We start from the raw sequence: 18,125 nt of genomic DNA on the forward strand, positions 1-18,125 counted from the left end.
TTCCGATAAAAACAAATATATCTACATCTTCAGAAGAAAAGATACATTTCACATCCTCCTGCTCGATACTTAATACATTTTTCAGTGACAATCTTAGAATTAAAATTGACATAAAACATGTTTTAACTGTAAAAACTATGGTTGTCGTTGGTAGTAGATCAATGTGCTATTGTTCACAGCTCATGGAACCCCTGAAATCCTGGTTGAGAAAGGCTGGTATACACTGAGTGTGCATAGCAACATATACTGTACACCTCGTTTCATTAAATCATTGCCTGCGGAAGGATACCCTGTATGGCCCCAAACAATGCATATAATATTGCAACTCCGTAATAGATATTGGAACATAACCTTTGTATGCAGATGATATCCTTACTTCCAAAGCATAGGTTGTAATGTGGAATAATAGACGCAAAGTCCTGTATAAGCGGTTAACAAATTAAAAACACGGTTTAGTGTTACAATGTCATCAATTACCCGATTAGTATGCCAGTATAATAACGCCACTGTAAACAATCCATAAACTAGTCCACTATACAGGCGAGTTGAAGTTATCATTTAGTGTTGAAGTATTAAAGCAGTAGTTAATAAATACAAAATACAAATCATATGCAGCTGTAAAATAGACAAAGGGACAGATTTGAACCAATGTTTTCAGCCTCTGATGTAGCAGCACTTTGTTTATCAATGGGAAAAGGGTCATTTCTTATCTGATGAGGACCAAGTAACTATTGTGCTGAAGGCAGATTTTCCTGAACTCCATGCAAGTGATTATTGGTGGAATAAAAGTGTAGCTATTACTTGCCATCTGCAAAGCAAAAACCCTCTTGTCCCCTTGTGCGGAAAGTGTATGGGGACATTTACTTCTTCAAGTATATAAGATTTATGCACTAAGACAGTGCAACAGCCAAGAATGATATTCAAAGTGAGCAGACTCATATGAGCCAATCAGATTTCAGTTTACTGCAGCCTAGATTACCTAAACATGATTTATTATGCTTTTGAGTAAAAGATTTTACCATTTTTCTAAAAAATACGTTTGAAATGGAAATTTGAGTGACACAATATCAGTGTACCACTCACAATAACTGAGGTGTCAGATATAAGCAATATTTACATAATAGCTAAAGACCTCTTCCCCAATACACACTTGGATGGAGTTCTGCTTCAGAAAAGGATTTCCCAAAACATCAAAGGGCTGATGTTTAACAATCCTCAGGGGTCGTTTTGGACATGATTCAGGAGCACTTACAAATATGAGCTGTTAAGCACTCACAAAATGTTCTACTAAGAACCCCAATGGGTGACACTTCTATGGAGCAGATACATGCTGGCAAGGGAGGAAGCTGGGATCCAAGCCATGCAAATCGTGCCTGTATAATGCTGTTCTACCTCTTCCCTAGGAGGGTATAAAGCTATATTAGAGTCGCACCACAGATGTGGCTCCCATACAATAAACATGTGTCCTAAACAAATTTAAAGTGGGGAAAAACCTTTAAGGCATCCTCTCTATGTGCCAAACTTAACATTTGTATAATAAAAAAAAAAAAAAGGAAAAAACTTCAGCAGACAACTCAAGTGAACAAATAATACAAAAGTAGACAAACATATACCAAGACAGAAATGTTAGACTTTTTATAGTTTTGCTTCAATTTATAGTGGTATTCAATGCCATTTGCTTTGTAGGGCAAGCAAAAAAAAAAAAAAAAGACAAAATGATAAAGTCAGGAGTGTGACACTTAGCTCATCTTCCCAAGTATATAAGAACCCAAAGATGGCGGACAGGATTACCAAGTTGCCCCTAGTTGTTTTCTTTTCCCAGGTATACAAGCACATAGGGATGGAGAGACAGGGCTATCTAGTTGGCGTCTTCTTCAAGGTATACAGTGAGCCAAGGATGGTGATCCTGGGTTACCTTAGTTGGCTCCCTCTCCAAGGTATACAGTGAGCCAAGGATGGGGAGCCAAGGATTACCTACTTGGCTCTTTCTCCTAGGTATAAAGCACCCAAGAATGGAGACAGATTTACCAACTTGGCTCCTTCTCCCAGGTATACAAAGACCCATGGATGGCGGAACAGGGTTTCTTAGTTGGCTCCTTCTCCTAGGTATAAAGCACCCAAGAATGGAGACAGATTTACCAACTTTGCTCCTTCTCCCAGGTATGCAAAGACCCATGGATGGTAGAACAGGGTTGCTTAGTGGGCTCCTTCTCCCAGGTAAACAAGTACCCAAGAATGAATGAACAGGGTTACCTAATTGGCCTCTCCTCCCAAGTATACAAAGAACCAAAACAATAGGTTTGCCTAGTCCCCTTAGTTTCTGTATATAAATATGAACACCAAATAGACATTACGGGTAACCTGAATGATAAATTCTATAGATGAATGTCCTGGAACCTACACTGACCTGCAGACAGGCTTTGTCACAGAAATACTCTAACAAAAAGAAGTCAAATATTCCAGATGTCTAACTATATAACTATACTGTTCTTTTTATTATCATGCAATAGAAACATTTCCAAAAACTATGTTGTTAAACTAGTATGACATACTATAGTTTCAAGAAACGTGTTTTCTTTGTTGACTCAAGTAAACGTAATTCTGAAAGGCCCGTGTGGCGAATAAGTGCGGGGGGTCACATACGTCAGTGAACAGTTCATAATGTACTGCCAGCTGTTTTTTTTTGTATTTTTTTTTTTTTTTTTTATACACTTTATGTAAGGTAATCTGTTAAGGATAAATAGGCTATAATGCGATAAAATATTTTCGCAACAGACCATTTACAGACCCTGGTGCAACATAACACATAAATAGGAATGGGATAAAGGCTTTCCTTTCCGATGGGTTTTTTTCAGTTGCCCTCTACAGATCTTCTGCCCTTGTTTGACGACTTCTTGGCATGCTGGAGAGCGCATACAGACACATACATTCACACCCACCCACCAGCCACCTCCCGACCACACTCTCATACTCAAAAAGCGAGTTTTAAACTGAAGTGGACTGATACAGAGACTTGGTCTTTTGGGACGTTAGAAAGTTTTCCGATGGATAGCTCTGGGTCCATCTTCTTCATATTCCTTCTTGGAGACCCACATTTTCTTAAAGGTGTCCAAAGAAGCCAAAATAGATCCACTGAAAAAGGTAAAATGTGTGTGAAATGGAATCAAAGTACTTATAATATTATCAGACAGTTAGTTGGTTTTCCAGATGTTGCTTAGACAGTATGAACATATAAATCATTTTCAACTGGCATTGCAGGGGATATGATAGCTGTGTTTAAAGCTAAACTCTAGGCAAATAGTTAAATAAGCAGATGTAATGCATGTATGAGAGCTGTATTACCTGCCAAAGGATCGGTACTTTATGTCCATTCACTTCTGATTTACATAGCTCTGCCCCTCAACACAGCCCTGTCTAGCTGGAGAGAAGACCTTCACTTACAGGTCTCCTTCCCCTGTGTTGCTTCTAAATGGATACAGCTGCTTTTCGGCTGACAATGTTTTGTCTGGCTCCTTTGACTTTTTGCAGTCAAGGGACGTCAGGAGGTGGTCAGCTGGGTCATCCACTGAGCAAATGTTTGTCTAAAATGTATGCAGTGTATAGCCAGCTTTAGAAGTTTTTATTTTCTTCAGAAAGCAGCCACAGATGCCAAAAAATGCCTATCCCTTGCCAGCATGCTGCAAAGAAGAACATTTGTTCTCTGTGAGGAAACAGAGGTCTCTCTGCAGAAGACAGAAACCATAACTGCTGAATCTGACCTCGTGCTCCCTGCTGACTGGAAAGGTCTAACACTGACACATGTTGAACTTCTGTGGAAAGTCCATTGCTTCCACTCAAAAGAGAAGGGTCCTTCTCTGCAGCATACTGGTAAGAGGTAGGCATGCATACACAAGTTGCTGCTGCTTTCTTAACAAAAGGAACTGTAAAGACGCACACTTGTCTTCATGCACCTGGAAAGCCTTTAGCCGATTTGGGCAAATGTCACATAAGTAATCCAGATACTTAGGGCGCATTCAGACATAAGCATACTGGGAGCACAGACAGAAACGTGCGTTTCTGCATGCATTTCTGGAAATACACACAAAAATAAAAAAACTTAAAAATGTCCATTGCACTTGCAGTCCCGCAGCAAAACACGTTTGTCTCAGTGCCAAAAAAAGGTACGAGCTACTTCATCGCCTTTGTTGTATGTAGGCCAGTCCGTTCAAATGACTGGGCTGCCCTATGCTGTTACATGGCATAAAAAAAACTGCACTCAGGTGTCAATGCAGCCTTACTGGAAACTCCCCAGTGTCAGGATTGCTAAGAGGCCACTTACTAGTCTTTATGGAATAAGTCCTATGCTAGACAGGACAGCTAGATGTTGCTCCTTTGCTTCCCCTCGCTAGTGAGCAAGATTTGGCAAATTCGGGGCCAGCAAGGGCGAGATTCCCGAGAGGTAACTGGAAGACTCTCTTACTGGCAACATGTCACCAGTGGTAAAGTCACCCATATGACCGCTTTAACCTTCCCCTGCCCAGGCCCTTCTCAGGATTAAAATGCTGGGAGGCAGAGGTGGGCTTTCCAATCTTGTGATATATGACTGGCTTTCACGGTGGTCACATGATCGGAAGCTCCAGTTCGACAGTATGCAACGAGTGCTGCCCATAACATAGCTCCATTACTGTGTCAAGACTGCACAGTGAGCCAGCACTCATCACAGAAAAGCTGTTCCCTATGGATGCATATATGTGGTCACTTGGCATTAAAGCCCGCCTGCTCAGCAGCTGCATATATGTGTCCAGGTGGGAAAAGATTAAACATTCAGTTAGGCTTTCAAAATGAATAAAAATTCGTTATTTTAGGGCCGGTTCACACTATACACAGTCCAGATGCGTTCTGGACACGTTTTTGAATGTGCATTTTTTACAAGTTTTGGGCGTGTGCCGGTATGTTTTTGATGCATTCCAGGTCATTTTCCCCCCTTTTTCTTCAATTGAAATAGAGACATGTGCGTTCCAGTGTGTTTTTGGTGCATTCCAGTGCATTTTTTATGCGTTTTACCGCGTTCCAGTAGAGTTCTGTGCAGAAAAAAAAATGCAGTCTGTTTTACTTTTTTTTCTGCACCCCGAACGCACTGGAACTGCAAGCACTGAAGTGAACTATGACACCAACAACCATATAACCTACTTTCTGTGCATTTTGGATGCAGAAAAAACGCAACTTAAACGCACGTAGTGTGAACCAGGCCTTAAGCCAGCAAGTGTAGCACCTGCCAATGTTCCTGATAATGGTGGCCGTTTGTATTTCTTCATACTTTACATGGTTTACTAGATTGTTTAAAATTCTACCTGACAGTACTTCTGTATATCAAAAGCAGAAATCATATGCACTGATATTCTAAATCCAAGGGACAGAAATACAAGTCAGCAATGACTACATCTGCACACAACTGATGTATAGTTTCAGGGGTAGCAGTATCTGAGCAACAATTCAATTAGGCCATCTCTTTTAATCATTTTTATGTCTGTGGTATGCAATTAAAATGGTGAAGTCAGGCTCAAAGAAAACCAATCACAAAACCCGAGCAATTTAAACTGAGTATATAATGAGGTAACATTTTTTTTTTTTTCTTAAAAAGGTTACCTACCCAATCCATGTTGAATATAATCGTTCTTGAGGAGCAGATATCTAAACAAAAATAAAATCACATTAAAAAAAGCAGCTTTTAAAAAGCAAATAATAAATTATCAACTAGTCACGGATACCCCTTGATGTATGTACATTTACTATCAGGACCCATCTATTCCTAGCAATCGATTACATTCTATATTACTAAAACCCTTGTTGATATCCACTTTACAAATAGTTATGGTTTGCTAAACTTCCACCTTTTCTGCTTTATTTAACTCTCATCTGAAAAACCCATCTGGTTGATAAACCCATGCTGCAGAGTTTCGATAACCAAGCCTTGTTCTCAAAGTCGGACTCCAACAGTAAGTTTTTTGCATTTTTTTTTACTTAATTTGAAAAGGGCAGAAAAGAGATAGGGATTCTGCCATGTTTTAACTGTGAAAAATTTAAAAGATAAATTTAATAAGTTAACACTAAAACAATAATAAATAGAAGGCTGCTAGCAATAGGTAAGCATACAAAAAATCTTTAACCTCTTGGCGCTGGCGCCTCCCGACCCTTTAATAGTTTCAGAAGCCGGGAGGCGGGGAGGGGTTTTAGGGTCATGTGACCACCATGATTCGCCATCCCGGGAATCACATGATCGGAAAAGGTCCTGATTGAAAGGGGAGATTGGGACCTTTCCGGGAGTAGCAGACATATGTGCTGGTAGTGTGCAGGGCGCGCGCTCTCAGCACATATGTATTTTTTAATTGCACGCAAATATGCTACCGCTTGGCGTCAAGGCCGAGACACCGAGAGGGAGCATATTTGCGTGCGATCGGCGTCAAGGGGTTAAAGTACGAATACAAAAAAAGTATACCAGTGATAAAAGTGCAGTGCCTTAAAATAGCAACAACAATCAACATAAAGTAAACAATGAATTAAATTAAAACATCCACTATTCATTCACGATTTATAGTGGATTTTTTACTTGATTATTTGTTGTTGATATATTACGTACTGCACTTTTATTACGATTAATGTTTTAATTGTAATCACATGAGATTTTATCTTTCTTCCTGTATAGTCATTGTTAAAAGAACTGGGGACAAAGTCACAAATAGCAGGAAAAAAAAATGTTTTTCTTAAAGCAAGGGAAGAGTTAATCTGGCCATATATGTATGGATTTCTCTTGTTTCTTTCTTTATAATTGTTGTAGAGTTTCCTGTCCAATTAACCACACAGGCAGTTAGGGAGATCTGTTAGGTCCATCATGTCTACCTCCTAGAAATAATAAACTTAGAATACAGACGCAGCTCCTTGTGCAGGAGTAACATTTCCTCTATAGACAGGAAATAGAACCCAGATGTATGGTTGTCTTCCCCAAGGAAGAATAAGGCCCCTTTCACATGAGTTGACCGATGGGGTCCGCCTGTCCGTTTTTCAAGCGGACCCGATTGGTCTATCCATAGACTTCTATGAACCGGCGAACAATACTCCACTGACACCCACCGGCATCCGATCCTGTACGGCAAAAACAGACGGATGGGGATATGTTCCCCATGCATCCAGTGGATCGTATCGGATGGAAACGGACAGACGATCAGTTTCCATCTGACCATCCCATTGAAATCAGCGGGCAAGTGTCTGTGTCCGCTCTGAGACCTGTCATCTGCCTGCCCAGCGGGGATCAGCGGAATGTTCCCCAGCTGAGCAGGCGGATCACGCTGACAGATCTGCCCTGTCTGATAGGGGCCTGAGTTGTAACAATAACATGGTCTTGCCTTTTTGCACAGAGTGGGGAAGATTTAAAAACCAAAAGGGAGACTTCCCCTCACTTCCCATCCAAACAAGCACACGGGAAATGAGCAGAACATACCCAAAGTGGACATAGACAACAAACAAGTAAAACAGAAAAATCTCATTGAGGTGCTAACACTTCTCCACTATGAACCAAACAATGGAGACAAAAACTAACAAATACATGAAGAAAAAAAAAAAATCATACCCTTATTTTTACATCTTTCGGTGCCAATTTCTTTACTTCGCTCAGAAGTCGGTCCCCGAAACCTGGAACACAAATTTATAGAGCAGTCTGAGTTCAGTGGATAAAAGTAAGCTATCTCAGTGACATTCAATGCTAATGCCAAGTTCATCACACACAGTAAATGTGAATTCCAAATCAAAAACACTGCGTATGAACACCCTACAAACTTAGACAATTCAGGCAGCACTGTTTGTAAGGTCTGTGTTAGGCCGACTCCAGTACCAAGGTCCCAACTACCCAACCGTCCCCTTAGAATGCTGTCACTCGTGTGTTACTATGCAAGGAAACTCAAATTATATTAGGAGTAATAGGCTGGCTGACAGTACCAAGGTCTCACCACCCATCCTTTCTTGCAGAACGCTGTCCTCCATGTGTTACTATGGAAAAAGGCCAGTGATGTAGAGTCTGTGTTAAAATGGCTGACAGTAACAAGATCCCAATCCCCCATTTCCTTCTGTAGTACAATGCCTTCTCTGAATTTCTATGCAGGAAAGTCAGACGCTGTAAAGTCTGTGTTAGGCTGGCTAACACTAGCCAGGTTCTAACTATCCATTGTCCCCTGTTAGTACACTGCCTTCAGTATGTTACTATGCAGGAATTATGGATTAGGTAGGGTCTCTGCGTTAGGCTGGCTGACTGCACCCAGGAAGCCATAAGATAGAAAAAGGTTGTGCTGGGTCTATTTAGCATGGAAAACTTGAGAAGGGGATTGAACGTTTGAGGACATATTTACGTTTAAACGTAGTAAAAACTAAAATAAAAGACTTTTAAGAATAAAAAGTATTTAAAAGGGCTAATTCATACATAGAGCAGTGACAGGCGTTTTACTGCACTGAAAAACCACAGAGACATACAAAAAACAATTTCCTGTATCCTATTCAGAATGCAAAAAAAAAAAAAAAAAAAAAAAAAAAAAAGGAGGAGCTACACTGCCACCTATTGAAGTTGTGAAGAGAAGTAAAATGCTCCGGCAGCTGTCTGTTCTTGTGTGAATTCCCCTAAAAGACTAATGTTAACCTTGGAATTAGCTCTGTGTAGTGACCAGCCTCCACTGCTGCCTATATTCATAAACGAGAAATGACTAGACAATAGGGGGTGCGGTTGTGACACCTTTTCTACTTACATCAGGGCCTCTGCTGATCAACTTCAAAAGGACACTGCTACATAAGAAGAGCCAATTGTATTGTGAAGCAACCACAGCAAGTAATATGGTCTCTATATTTTCGTACATCAAATCCAATCCAACACTGAAATGTTGGGTGAAAATACTTTAAAGGATAACTTCAGTGATCAATTAATTTACTTACATATACACTATATGATTCAACTATTCCAGTGCAAATTGTGAGATGCATCCAAGCTTTCTAAAGCAGTAAGAAAAAAAACAAATATCACATTTGTCAGCACCTTTAAATAAGGTGGATCCTCCAGAGAGCACTATGTTGGAGAACAAAGTCCGCCTTAGGTCCATGTCTGATTTCTGGATGGCAAATACTAACACCTCATGAATTCCTTCACACTCTTCTCCAATAAGATCTGGCCGGAACAGCAGCTCAGGTGCTCGGAATCGGGCTGGGCCAATCTACATAGAAGAAGAAACATCTGTAAAATTAACAGACAACAGAAGGTGCAACATCTGACACATTCATAAATGCTGGCACCACTTGTCTACCACACCCAGTGATCATACACAATGGTGAGTCACTGAGCATAGATATTCCAGTATGCCTTGTGATCTGTATAAAGGACTGTGTTAGGATGTCTATGTAGTTCTGAAACAAATACCCTACTGTGATATTATGTCATCTTTAACAGATTTTTATTAAGTTATAAAGACATCTAATGAAAGAGTCAAGAGGCACATAAACGTCATATGAAAGGCTTGCCTTTCTTCCAGAGGGAAGAATAAACAACTATTAAAAAAAAAAGAGAAAAAAAACAAAAAAAAGAACAGAACTTTGCACATTTAGCTGGGACAAAACGCTGAGGGCCCATGCACATTGCTGCTTGGGGTCATACAAATGGTTTTTTATCTCTATGCGAGTACCAGCGTATACCTGCATTTAGCCGATCTATGGAGCAACTGTGTGCAGCACCTGTGGCTTACAGGCAGATAAACATGCTCAAACTGTACATTGTACAGCCATGCCAATTAGCCCTTACTATCTAGATGTACTATATATATATATATATATATATATATATATATATATATATATATATATATATATATATATCTATCTATCTATCTATCTTACCAGTGTATGTTAATATCTTAAAAACTTTGGTTTCTATACATAGTTTGCTGTGCAAGCCAATGTAGCCCAAACCTCCACTTCTCAGGTTTCTCAATGGTGCTCCTAGCTCCTCCTTTTCTGAGTATGCACCCAAAGCAAGCCACCTGCAGGCACGATCCAGAGTCATGCTGCCTGCATCCATAGACACAGACAGTGCGGCTCGGGCCCTGCCCCTGTTTCCCCCGCTCCTACGTCACAGAACTAGATTGACAACTGCGGGAGCCAATGGCCTGTGAATCCAAAAAGTGAGAGGAGAGAGCCACTATAGGCAGGAACAGGGCTGGTGAGAGATCAAGCTCATGTAAGCTTAAAGGAAAGGTGAGGGGCCATATTACTACCTAAACATTTTCCACCTTACTGTAGGGAATATATTACAATATTTAAGCTTTAGAAGCACTCTAAGAATACATGTTGTGTAAGTGTGTGTGTGTGTGTGTGTGTATGTGTGTGTGTGTGTGTATGTGTATGTGTGTGTATGTGTGTGTGTGTGTATGTGTGTGTGTATTTTCTAGACATTATGAACAGTACGTTCACATTTCCAACCTGCAAAAGTCAACGAATGATGGCTGACATGTCTCTAGTTGTTTGGGGACATACCTCAATTGTGCTTCCATCAGGCAAGTAATACTGGGCCTTCTCTGTCTCCAGTGTCTCATCTTTTTGTGGATTGATAGACAGGTAACACGCACGCTACACAAAACCAAAAAAAGAACAATCGTTCATAAACATTTGGCTAAAAGATTCAGACTATAAAAAATAGGTACCATGGGTATAACAAATGTACTGATAAAAAACACAACCCAAGCAAAAGAATAATACATCAGTGAACTACTAATGCAATGTAAGAAACACTTCACTACAGATTCCTCTAAGACTGCTAGCTGCCTAAGAAAAATGCCAGCAGGCTGCTTACCCTATATCAGTTCAAATGAAACATTTTTATGATTAAAATGGATCTTTAACAAAGCCATTACAGTTCTGGCATCTGGTAATGTGCTAGATCATGAACACGGCCTGTTCACAAGGATCCCGTTTACAAGAAAGACACTTGAGCTTAGTCCATCACTATACAGATTCAATGAACAGAAGAGGTAGTGGCTACTTAGCAATATAACATGTGTTGGAAAAGTGGATTTACCCTTGAAAAAATGGTAGCCTTAAATTAAATTTCATGGCATGGTGAAAGGCCATATAATGCATATAATTAGCCAAACACTAAGCAATATACGATACTAAGTATAGCAGAAAAAGGATCAAAACACATCAAATAGATATTATTGATTATATAACAAAATAAAATAAAAAAAAAAAGTCAAGTATCCTTGAAAAAAAGGGGGGGGGGGGGCATTTTTAATTTACCCCATAAAAGGGTATTAAATTCCCTAAATGACAGGCCTGTCTATTAACCATTAGGGAGAAATTCACATTTCTTTTTCCCCACACAGTTGTTATTCATGTCTATGGAAGATGTACTTACTGAAAACTGCATAAAAAATATAAGTAGAATTTTTTGTAACATGCTGAGATGTTCATTTAGCCTAATGCGTACAGCTGAACTTTATTCTGCTTATTTTTTGCCTTACTTTGTCCATCTTCCCCAATATCAATATGCGAATTAAATTTAAAAAAAAAATAATTTTTATACTTACATTAAGACTCGGTTCATATTGATGTGGTTTGGGATTCCTGTGCATTTCCCGCACAGCATCACAATCGCACTGTGTTCATGCAATGTGCAGTGAACGTCGATGTTAGGTTAACGTCACCCCAAAAACAGCACCTCTTTTGTGTGGAACAATACAAATCGCACCACAAAGAATCGCATGTGCATTAAACAGGAATGTGGTGCGATTCCTATACAAATTGCATGCAGTTCCACGCACCGCAGTGTGAACCGAGACTTAATCCTCTATTTTAATAACAGTGACATCATTGTTGGGTCTCTGCAGGCAAATCAAGGCTGAACTCATCAGAACACCTTGCCTTAGTACTCCTCTCAAATGCCCTCAGCCCTGATGCATACAGTGGGCTGGTCCTTGGGATGAGTTATGCAAATATCAAAAAGGTCTTCATAAAGCGGTCTCTGTCTGGAGAGTGGTACTCCTGGATAGGCTGTATTTGCATGAAGAGCATCCTAGGTAATGCCCATATGTGATGTTGAGTTTCAAAGACTGAAATCCAAAGAATGAAAGGGACATTCAGGCTGGGGAGGAAAAAGCTAGATTATGCTGGATGTCCTTCAGCCAGGTAATGGGGCGGGCTCTGTCCAACTTGATGCAGCTTCTAATGCACGCTGTGTGAAGCTCACAGTGTGCAGTGAAATAAAAACAAGCAATTTTAGCACAGAAGAGAAGGCTGTACAAGTGGAAAATACTCATAAGTTAGCAAATGAAAGCTGAAGCATGATCTGACTGCACATGGCCAACTCTGAATATTTCTGAAAATCTGCCCAATAACACAATCATCTAGCCAAGCCAAAAGTCTGATTTTAAGAGGATGCCCCCCTGCAGGAATATATTCAGATCAAGCATGTATGTCCATCCACCCTATGAAGCTCATGGCACTTTTAACTGTGCTCCAAACCCATACTCAACCTGTCACATTTTTCTACACTCTGGAAAAAGCCAGTACAAACCTCTTTGATAGTTTTGACTATTTCAAACTCAGCTGAGGTATGAAAGTCGTAGCCCTCTTTCCGCAAGTAAAGCCGGAGGAAGCGGGAGACATCTCGGCCAGCAATGTCGATCCTCATGATGGAATGAGGCATGGCAAAGCCCTCATAAATTGGCACTGCATGTGTTACTCCATCTCCAGAGTCCAGAACCACCCCCGTTGTTCTCCCGGTGGCATAGCTGGATGAAGGAAAAGCAGGTTGATTATAAACCTGAGCCACAAAACACCCTTATTATCTATTTAAAGCTTGTATATTACAGTTCCTCCACTGAACAACAAAAGCTAAGTCACATTTCAATCTGGATGCCAAAAGGGTAGCAAAGAGGCAGATGAAGGGGGCTGTAGTCCAGTATTTGGCCACTTGTATGAGTGTCAGAAACTTGTAAACCAAGAAGATTAGAAGTTACCAGAGCTTGTCTTACTCAACTCATGCCAGGAGGCAAGGGCACCAAAATGTAAATGGGGCACCTTTTTCCTTCCCCTTGCTGCTACCCTCCTCACCTCTTTTGTTTTCCTCCCCTACCCTCCCTAATGTCCCTGCCTCTTCTTCCCCCCATCCTTCATTCTGCTGCTTCTCGTCCTCCACTCCCTCTCACACCCTCTCCCCCAGACCCCCCAATTCCTCCAGCCAGGCTCCCTCAGTGGAGTTGGCTGGCCAAATTACTAGTTCCTCTGCATATGGTCACCTTTTTAGGCTGACATTATTTGAAGATTTCCTTTTCATGAGCGGTTTTTTATTTTAGTTTAAGATTACAGTACCCCCTATATCAGCCCTCTAAATGGCGGACCGTGGTCCAAATGAGGACCGGGTCACTGTACCTCCCAGACCCGCCATTTAGGAGCTGGCTCCCCCCCCCCAGCTGCCGCTGGCACTGTCTTCTTTGCAAAGCTGACATACAGAAGCAGAACAATGAACGGAGGGCGGTAGCTGGCCCAGTTAAATGACTGGTTGTTATGATGCAGGGCAATCCTAGAAATCAGTTAACTGCGGCAGCTCCCGCCCTGTCCATCACTGTGCTGCTCTTCCGATGTCAGCTCTAGATCTTCTGTACTTTCCACCCTCTGCACTGTAAAGTAGGACAGGGAAGTGGGGTCTGTCACTACTATGAAGTATGGGGGAAGCCGGGGATGATGTGAAGGGGGTTATATAAAAAGGGGCAAGTAAGGACAGGAATGTAAAGTGAGTGTTAAGAAGGGGGGGGGGGGGGGGTTCTACAAAGGGGCCGAGGACAAGAATGCGAAGGGGGCTGGGGACTGCAGTGAAGGCGGGGGTTCTATAAAGGGGATGTGGACAGGAATGTGAAGGTGGGCTGGGGACTACAGAGTGAAGAGGGGGTTCTATAAAGGGGGTGAGAACAGGAATGTGAATGGGAGTGCTATAAAGGGGGTGAGGACAGGAATGTAAATGGGGTGCTATAAAAGGGAATGATAAGAATGTGAAGGGGGGCTGGGGATTGCAGAGTGAAGGGGGGGGTTCTATCAAGGGGGTGAGGACAAGAATGTGAAGGGGGACTGAGGATTGCAATGTGAAAGAGGGTTCAATAAAGGGGGTGTGGACAGGAATGTGAAGGAGGGCTGGGGACTGCAATGTGAAGGAGGGGTGCTATAAAGGGGGTGAGAAAAGGAACGTGAAGGGGGATGATATGAAGGAGGGCTGAGAACAGCAATTTGAAGTGGGGAGGGGGGTTATAAAAAGGGGGTCCGAGGACAAGAATGTGAAGGGGGACGAAGGACTGCAATGTGAAGGGAGGGACGATATGATATGCAGGGGAACTGAGAACACTGATGTAATAACGGACTGTGATGTGAAGGATCGGAGGTTAGGTCCCTTATACGCATAAACACAGTGAAAGAAGTCCATGTCCCTTTTTTAAAAAGAGCTACATGGTACTGTGTATTGAGAGACATGTTTAAAGCTCACTGTGCATGACAACTAGTGTAATTTACAATTTTAAAAACACAAGTTTCTTAATGTACGGTATTTTTGAAATCTCCTTTTTTCTTTGTTGTAATGTTTGCCATGGTCTTCTGAGCCCTATTTTGTATTTGCCTTATCTCAATAAAGTCTTTGTGGAACTAAAAGCTACCAGAGCACTGGCTATTTTTAATTAAATATGAAAAAAGCACTGTGAACGCACATAGGGCTCATTCAGAATAAGCCCTTATTGTGCAGTGTATTCACTGTACATGAGCAGCTCTCTATGGTGACATATCTACCAGTAAAGAAAACCAAGATACCTCTGTATTAAATATAGCATGCTGTAGGCATCCTTGGATCCTTGGCATCCTTGGTGTACTTGAACCCCATCTGCTTTCAGATCTCTTTAAGCAGACTGCAGAAATGGATCTGCGCACAGCAAGACCAGCTGCCTCTATAGTTTAATGAACTCAGTGTACAAAGTTTCAGCAGAACAGAAGGCCCAGGCATCCATACACACAAGTCTTTAGTCACACCAGACTACACTTATTAATTAGTCAAGATGGTTCATAGTGCAGAATAAATGAATCCCAGGTGTGCAGCTGTTACAGTGAAAACACCAGGAACACACCAAGGATTTAGCACGGACATATCAAAGAGACATTTAAGCCTCATGTACCAATGTGTGAAACAATTATGCTTGTGGGTGGTCTACAGCATCCAAGCAGACTCCAGCAGCCAACATTTTTTTGCAGATAAGAGTTAAAAAGCAACTTCACTTTTAAAAAAAGAAACCGGGAGTCAATAAGAGGATGACCATAAAACATGAGTGCAGATAACTATAATATATATATATATATATATATATATATATATATATATATATACATATACACACACACACAATGAGGCACTTACAGACTCAGCACAGCTTGCATGGAGATGAACAGAGCTGGAACATTAAAAGTTTCAAAGAAAACCTCTGCCGCTCGCTCGCGATTTTTCCGGGGATTTAAGGGAGCTTCTGTTAGCAATACTGGATGCTGTGGAACAGAATTAAATATCATTTAAAGAAGATTTATACTGAATGTTAGTGTTTTCTTTTTTATCAATCAAAAGAGTTAAGAACCAGTATTTGCTTAGTATATTGTAGTTTTATTATTCTGTACACGCAGTGTACCTCCACAGGCCATCAATACAGGGCATGCAGGGTTTCCAATGTATAAAGCCCAAATAGGCAAAGTGATTTTCAGCTTTCATGTCAGGAATCAGCTTTGAAACTGCATTATATCAGAAGAGGGCAAAGAGGTGCTGTTTATGTGACAACTTATGGGGTCTATTTAGAAAGGTTTTCATCCAAGATCCACACATCTTTTCGAATTGAAAAAAAATTGTGATTCCTGGGTGACAATTGTTTGAATCTTGTGGGAAAACATTCTAATGTAACAGGTATTTATAGGGGCTGAACACAAAAAGTGTTTTGTTTTTTTTTTACCTTACGTAGAAAATGTATTAAGATATAAACCTTAAGCCTTTACAACCAAAATAACTAAAAGGAAAACCTTTTGTTCTTTTAATTTTGGGAAGAGTGAAGAGGGAATAGAACACCTGTCAGTTTTTTTATTGCTTTGTATCACTGATAGGGAGAGCCATCCTCTTTGTTCTGTTTACCATTAGCATAGAAAGTGAAATTAACCACTTGCCTACCGGGCACTTTTACCCACTTCCTGCCCAGGCCAATTTTCAGCTTTCAGCTCTCTAGCACTTTGAATGACAATTGCGCAGTCATGAAACACTGTACCCAAACAAAACTGTCATTTTCTTGAGCTAGAGCTTTCTTTTGGTGGTATTTAATCACCACTGGGGTTTTTATTTTTGCTAAACAAAGTAAAAAAGACTGAACATTTTGAAAAAAATGTTCTTTGTTTCTGTTATAAAATATTGTAAATAAGTAATTTTTCTCCTTCACTGATGTGCGCTGAGGCTGCAGTGATGGGCACTGAGAGGCGGCACTGATAGGCATCACTTGTGGGCATTGAAAGGCAGCACTCATATATGGCACTGATTGGAACTGTTAGGTGGCACTGATAGGCAGCTCTGATGGGCACTGATATGTGGCATTGATGTGTACTGGTAGGCACCAATTTGTGGCATTGATGGGCACTGGTATATGGCAATGATGGGCACTTACAGGTGGCATTGATGGGCACTGACAGGGCTGCACTGATGACCAGTGTAGATGTCCCCGATTACAGGCTTTCCTCTCCTCACGAGCTGTCAGCAGGAGGAGAGGACTGCTGATAACCGGCATTTCCTATTTACATGTGATCAACTGTTATTGGACACAGCTGATCACATGACAGAGTCCCAGAGACACAGTGCACCACCAGTCGCCAAGCCCCTGAGGGTGCGCATGTGCAGTTAGAGTGGAAGGACGTCATATGATGTTCTCCCAGAACAAGAGAACCGCCGCACGCCCGTCATTACCTTATATGGTGGACAGGAGGCGGTTAAAAGGAAAAAAAAAACCCACAAATTTTTGGTTGTCCCCAGAAAAGTAATAGAGGGGAATTTATTTTCCAATGGGGACACTAGTTCTGGTGACCCCCAAGGGATTCCCTTAACTTGTAGGAATTCCTCTCACTCCCTGTTTTGGCTATGGGACAGGAAGAAAAGTAAAATCCCTCCAATTGGACACAGATGGAGAAAAAAAAAAAAAAGCTGTTCAATGCCAACAAGATTCGGGAAAACACCTTCACTGGGGTCAATATACTAAAAATAGAGGGGTGTCTGTGTCAGACACTCACATATGACACAGCCACAAAATTGGAACCCCAATGCAAGCAAACGGAACTACACAGCATATGAAGACTACTAAAAAGTATGTTATTTTGTTACATAGATAACAAAGCGTTTAAGGATAACGCCTCCATACCTCTTCTGAAAAAGTCTGCAGCTGATCTTTTGAATAGACATACTGCCAGATGCGTTCCATGTCATTCCAGTCCTTTACAATGCCGTGTTCCATGGGGTATCGGATAGATAGTAAGCCTCTGTGTTCCTAGAACGTTAATGTACGTCAGTATAACGAAGGAATATCTTACAGTTTGAACACTTCAAGAAATATTCAGCAGTTCCATTACAAAGAGTGGTCAAAATAATTCACCTCTGCCTTTGGTCCAATAAATAAATCTCCTTCCAAGGCACCAGCCATAACCCGAATATGCTTTGGCCGCCCCACACTAAGAAGAAATACAACAAAAGGTTACAAACGTCACCCTGTACAGCAGCCGCATGCTGGTTCATCCATAAAGAAGTACTTACTAGTTAGGAAAGCAATACTTTGGGATCTGATCACCAGCAAAGCCAGCTTTAATGACTCCAGAGCCCTAATGAGAAAAAAGTTACACTATAATAACAGTAAATACAATAATGTACCCATACAATGTAAAATGCCAGAAGATGTACAGGAGGCGACTAAAAATGAACAATGGAATTCTAACACAACACTTTTACATTTCTAATCCATAGGCGTTCACAGTTCCAGCAAAGAGTTAAAGGTTCTCTGGTTTTCATTTTTTATAAAGATTGTTAA

General features: G+C 41.0%; 1 protein-coding gene across 1 annotated transcript in view; it reads right to left on the reverse strand.

Annotated features, from left to right (window-relative positions):
• Nucleotides 1-424: 424 nt before the first annotated feature.
• ACTR1A (actin related protein 1A) overlaps nucleotides 425-18,125 on the reverse strand; it is a 32,025-nt gene continuing 14,324 nt past the window's right edge. The window contains exons 2-11 of the mRNA XM_089683301.1: nucleotides 17,855-17,919; nucleotides 17,697-17,772; nucleotides 17,466-17,591; nucleotides 15,449-15,573; nucleotides 12,575-12,791; nucleotides 10,537-10,629; nucleotides 9,050-9,224; nucleotides 7,604-7,665; nucleotides 5,630-5,670; nucleotides 425-3,132 (exon numbers count right to left, since the gene is read on the reverse strand). Of these exons, the coding sequence (XP_089539427.1) occupies nucleotides 3,030-3,132; nucleotides 5,630-5,670; nucleotides 7,604-7,665; nucleotides 9,050-9,224; nucleotides 10,537-10,629; nucleotides 12,575-12,791; nucleotides 15,449-15,573; nucleotides 17,466-17,591; nucleotides 17,697-17,772; nucleotides 17,855-17,919 (1,083 nt within the window). The 3' untranslated portion in view covers nucleotides 425-3,029. The remainder of the gene's footprint in view (nucleotides 3,133-5,629; nucleotides 5,671-7,603; nucleotides 7,666-9,049; nucleotides 9,225-10,536; nucleotides 10,630-12,574; nucleotides 12,792-15,448; nucleotides 15,574-17,465; nucleotides 17,592-17,696; nucleotides 17,773-17,854; nucleotides 17,920-18,125) is intronic.

Source organism: Staurois parvus, unplaced genomic scaffold, assembly GCF_062004578.1.
Source record: "Staurois parvus isolate SC_StPar_1 unplaced genomic scaffold, SC_StPar_1.0 ptg000303l, whole genome shotgun sequence".
Lineage (NCBI taxonomy): Eukaryota > Metazoa > Chordata > Amphibia > Anura > Ranidae > Staurois > Staurois parvus.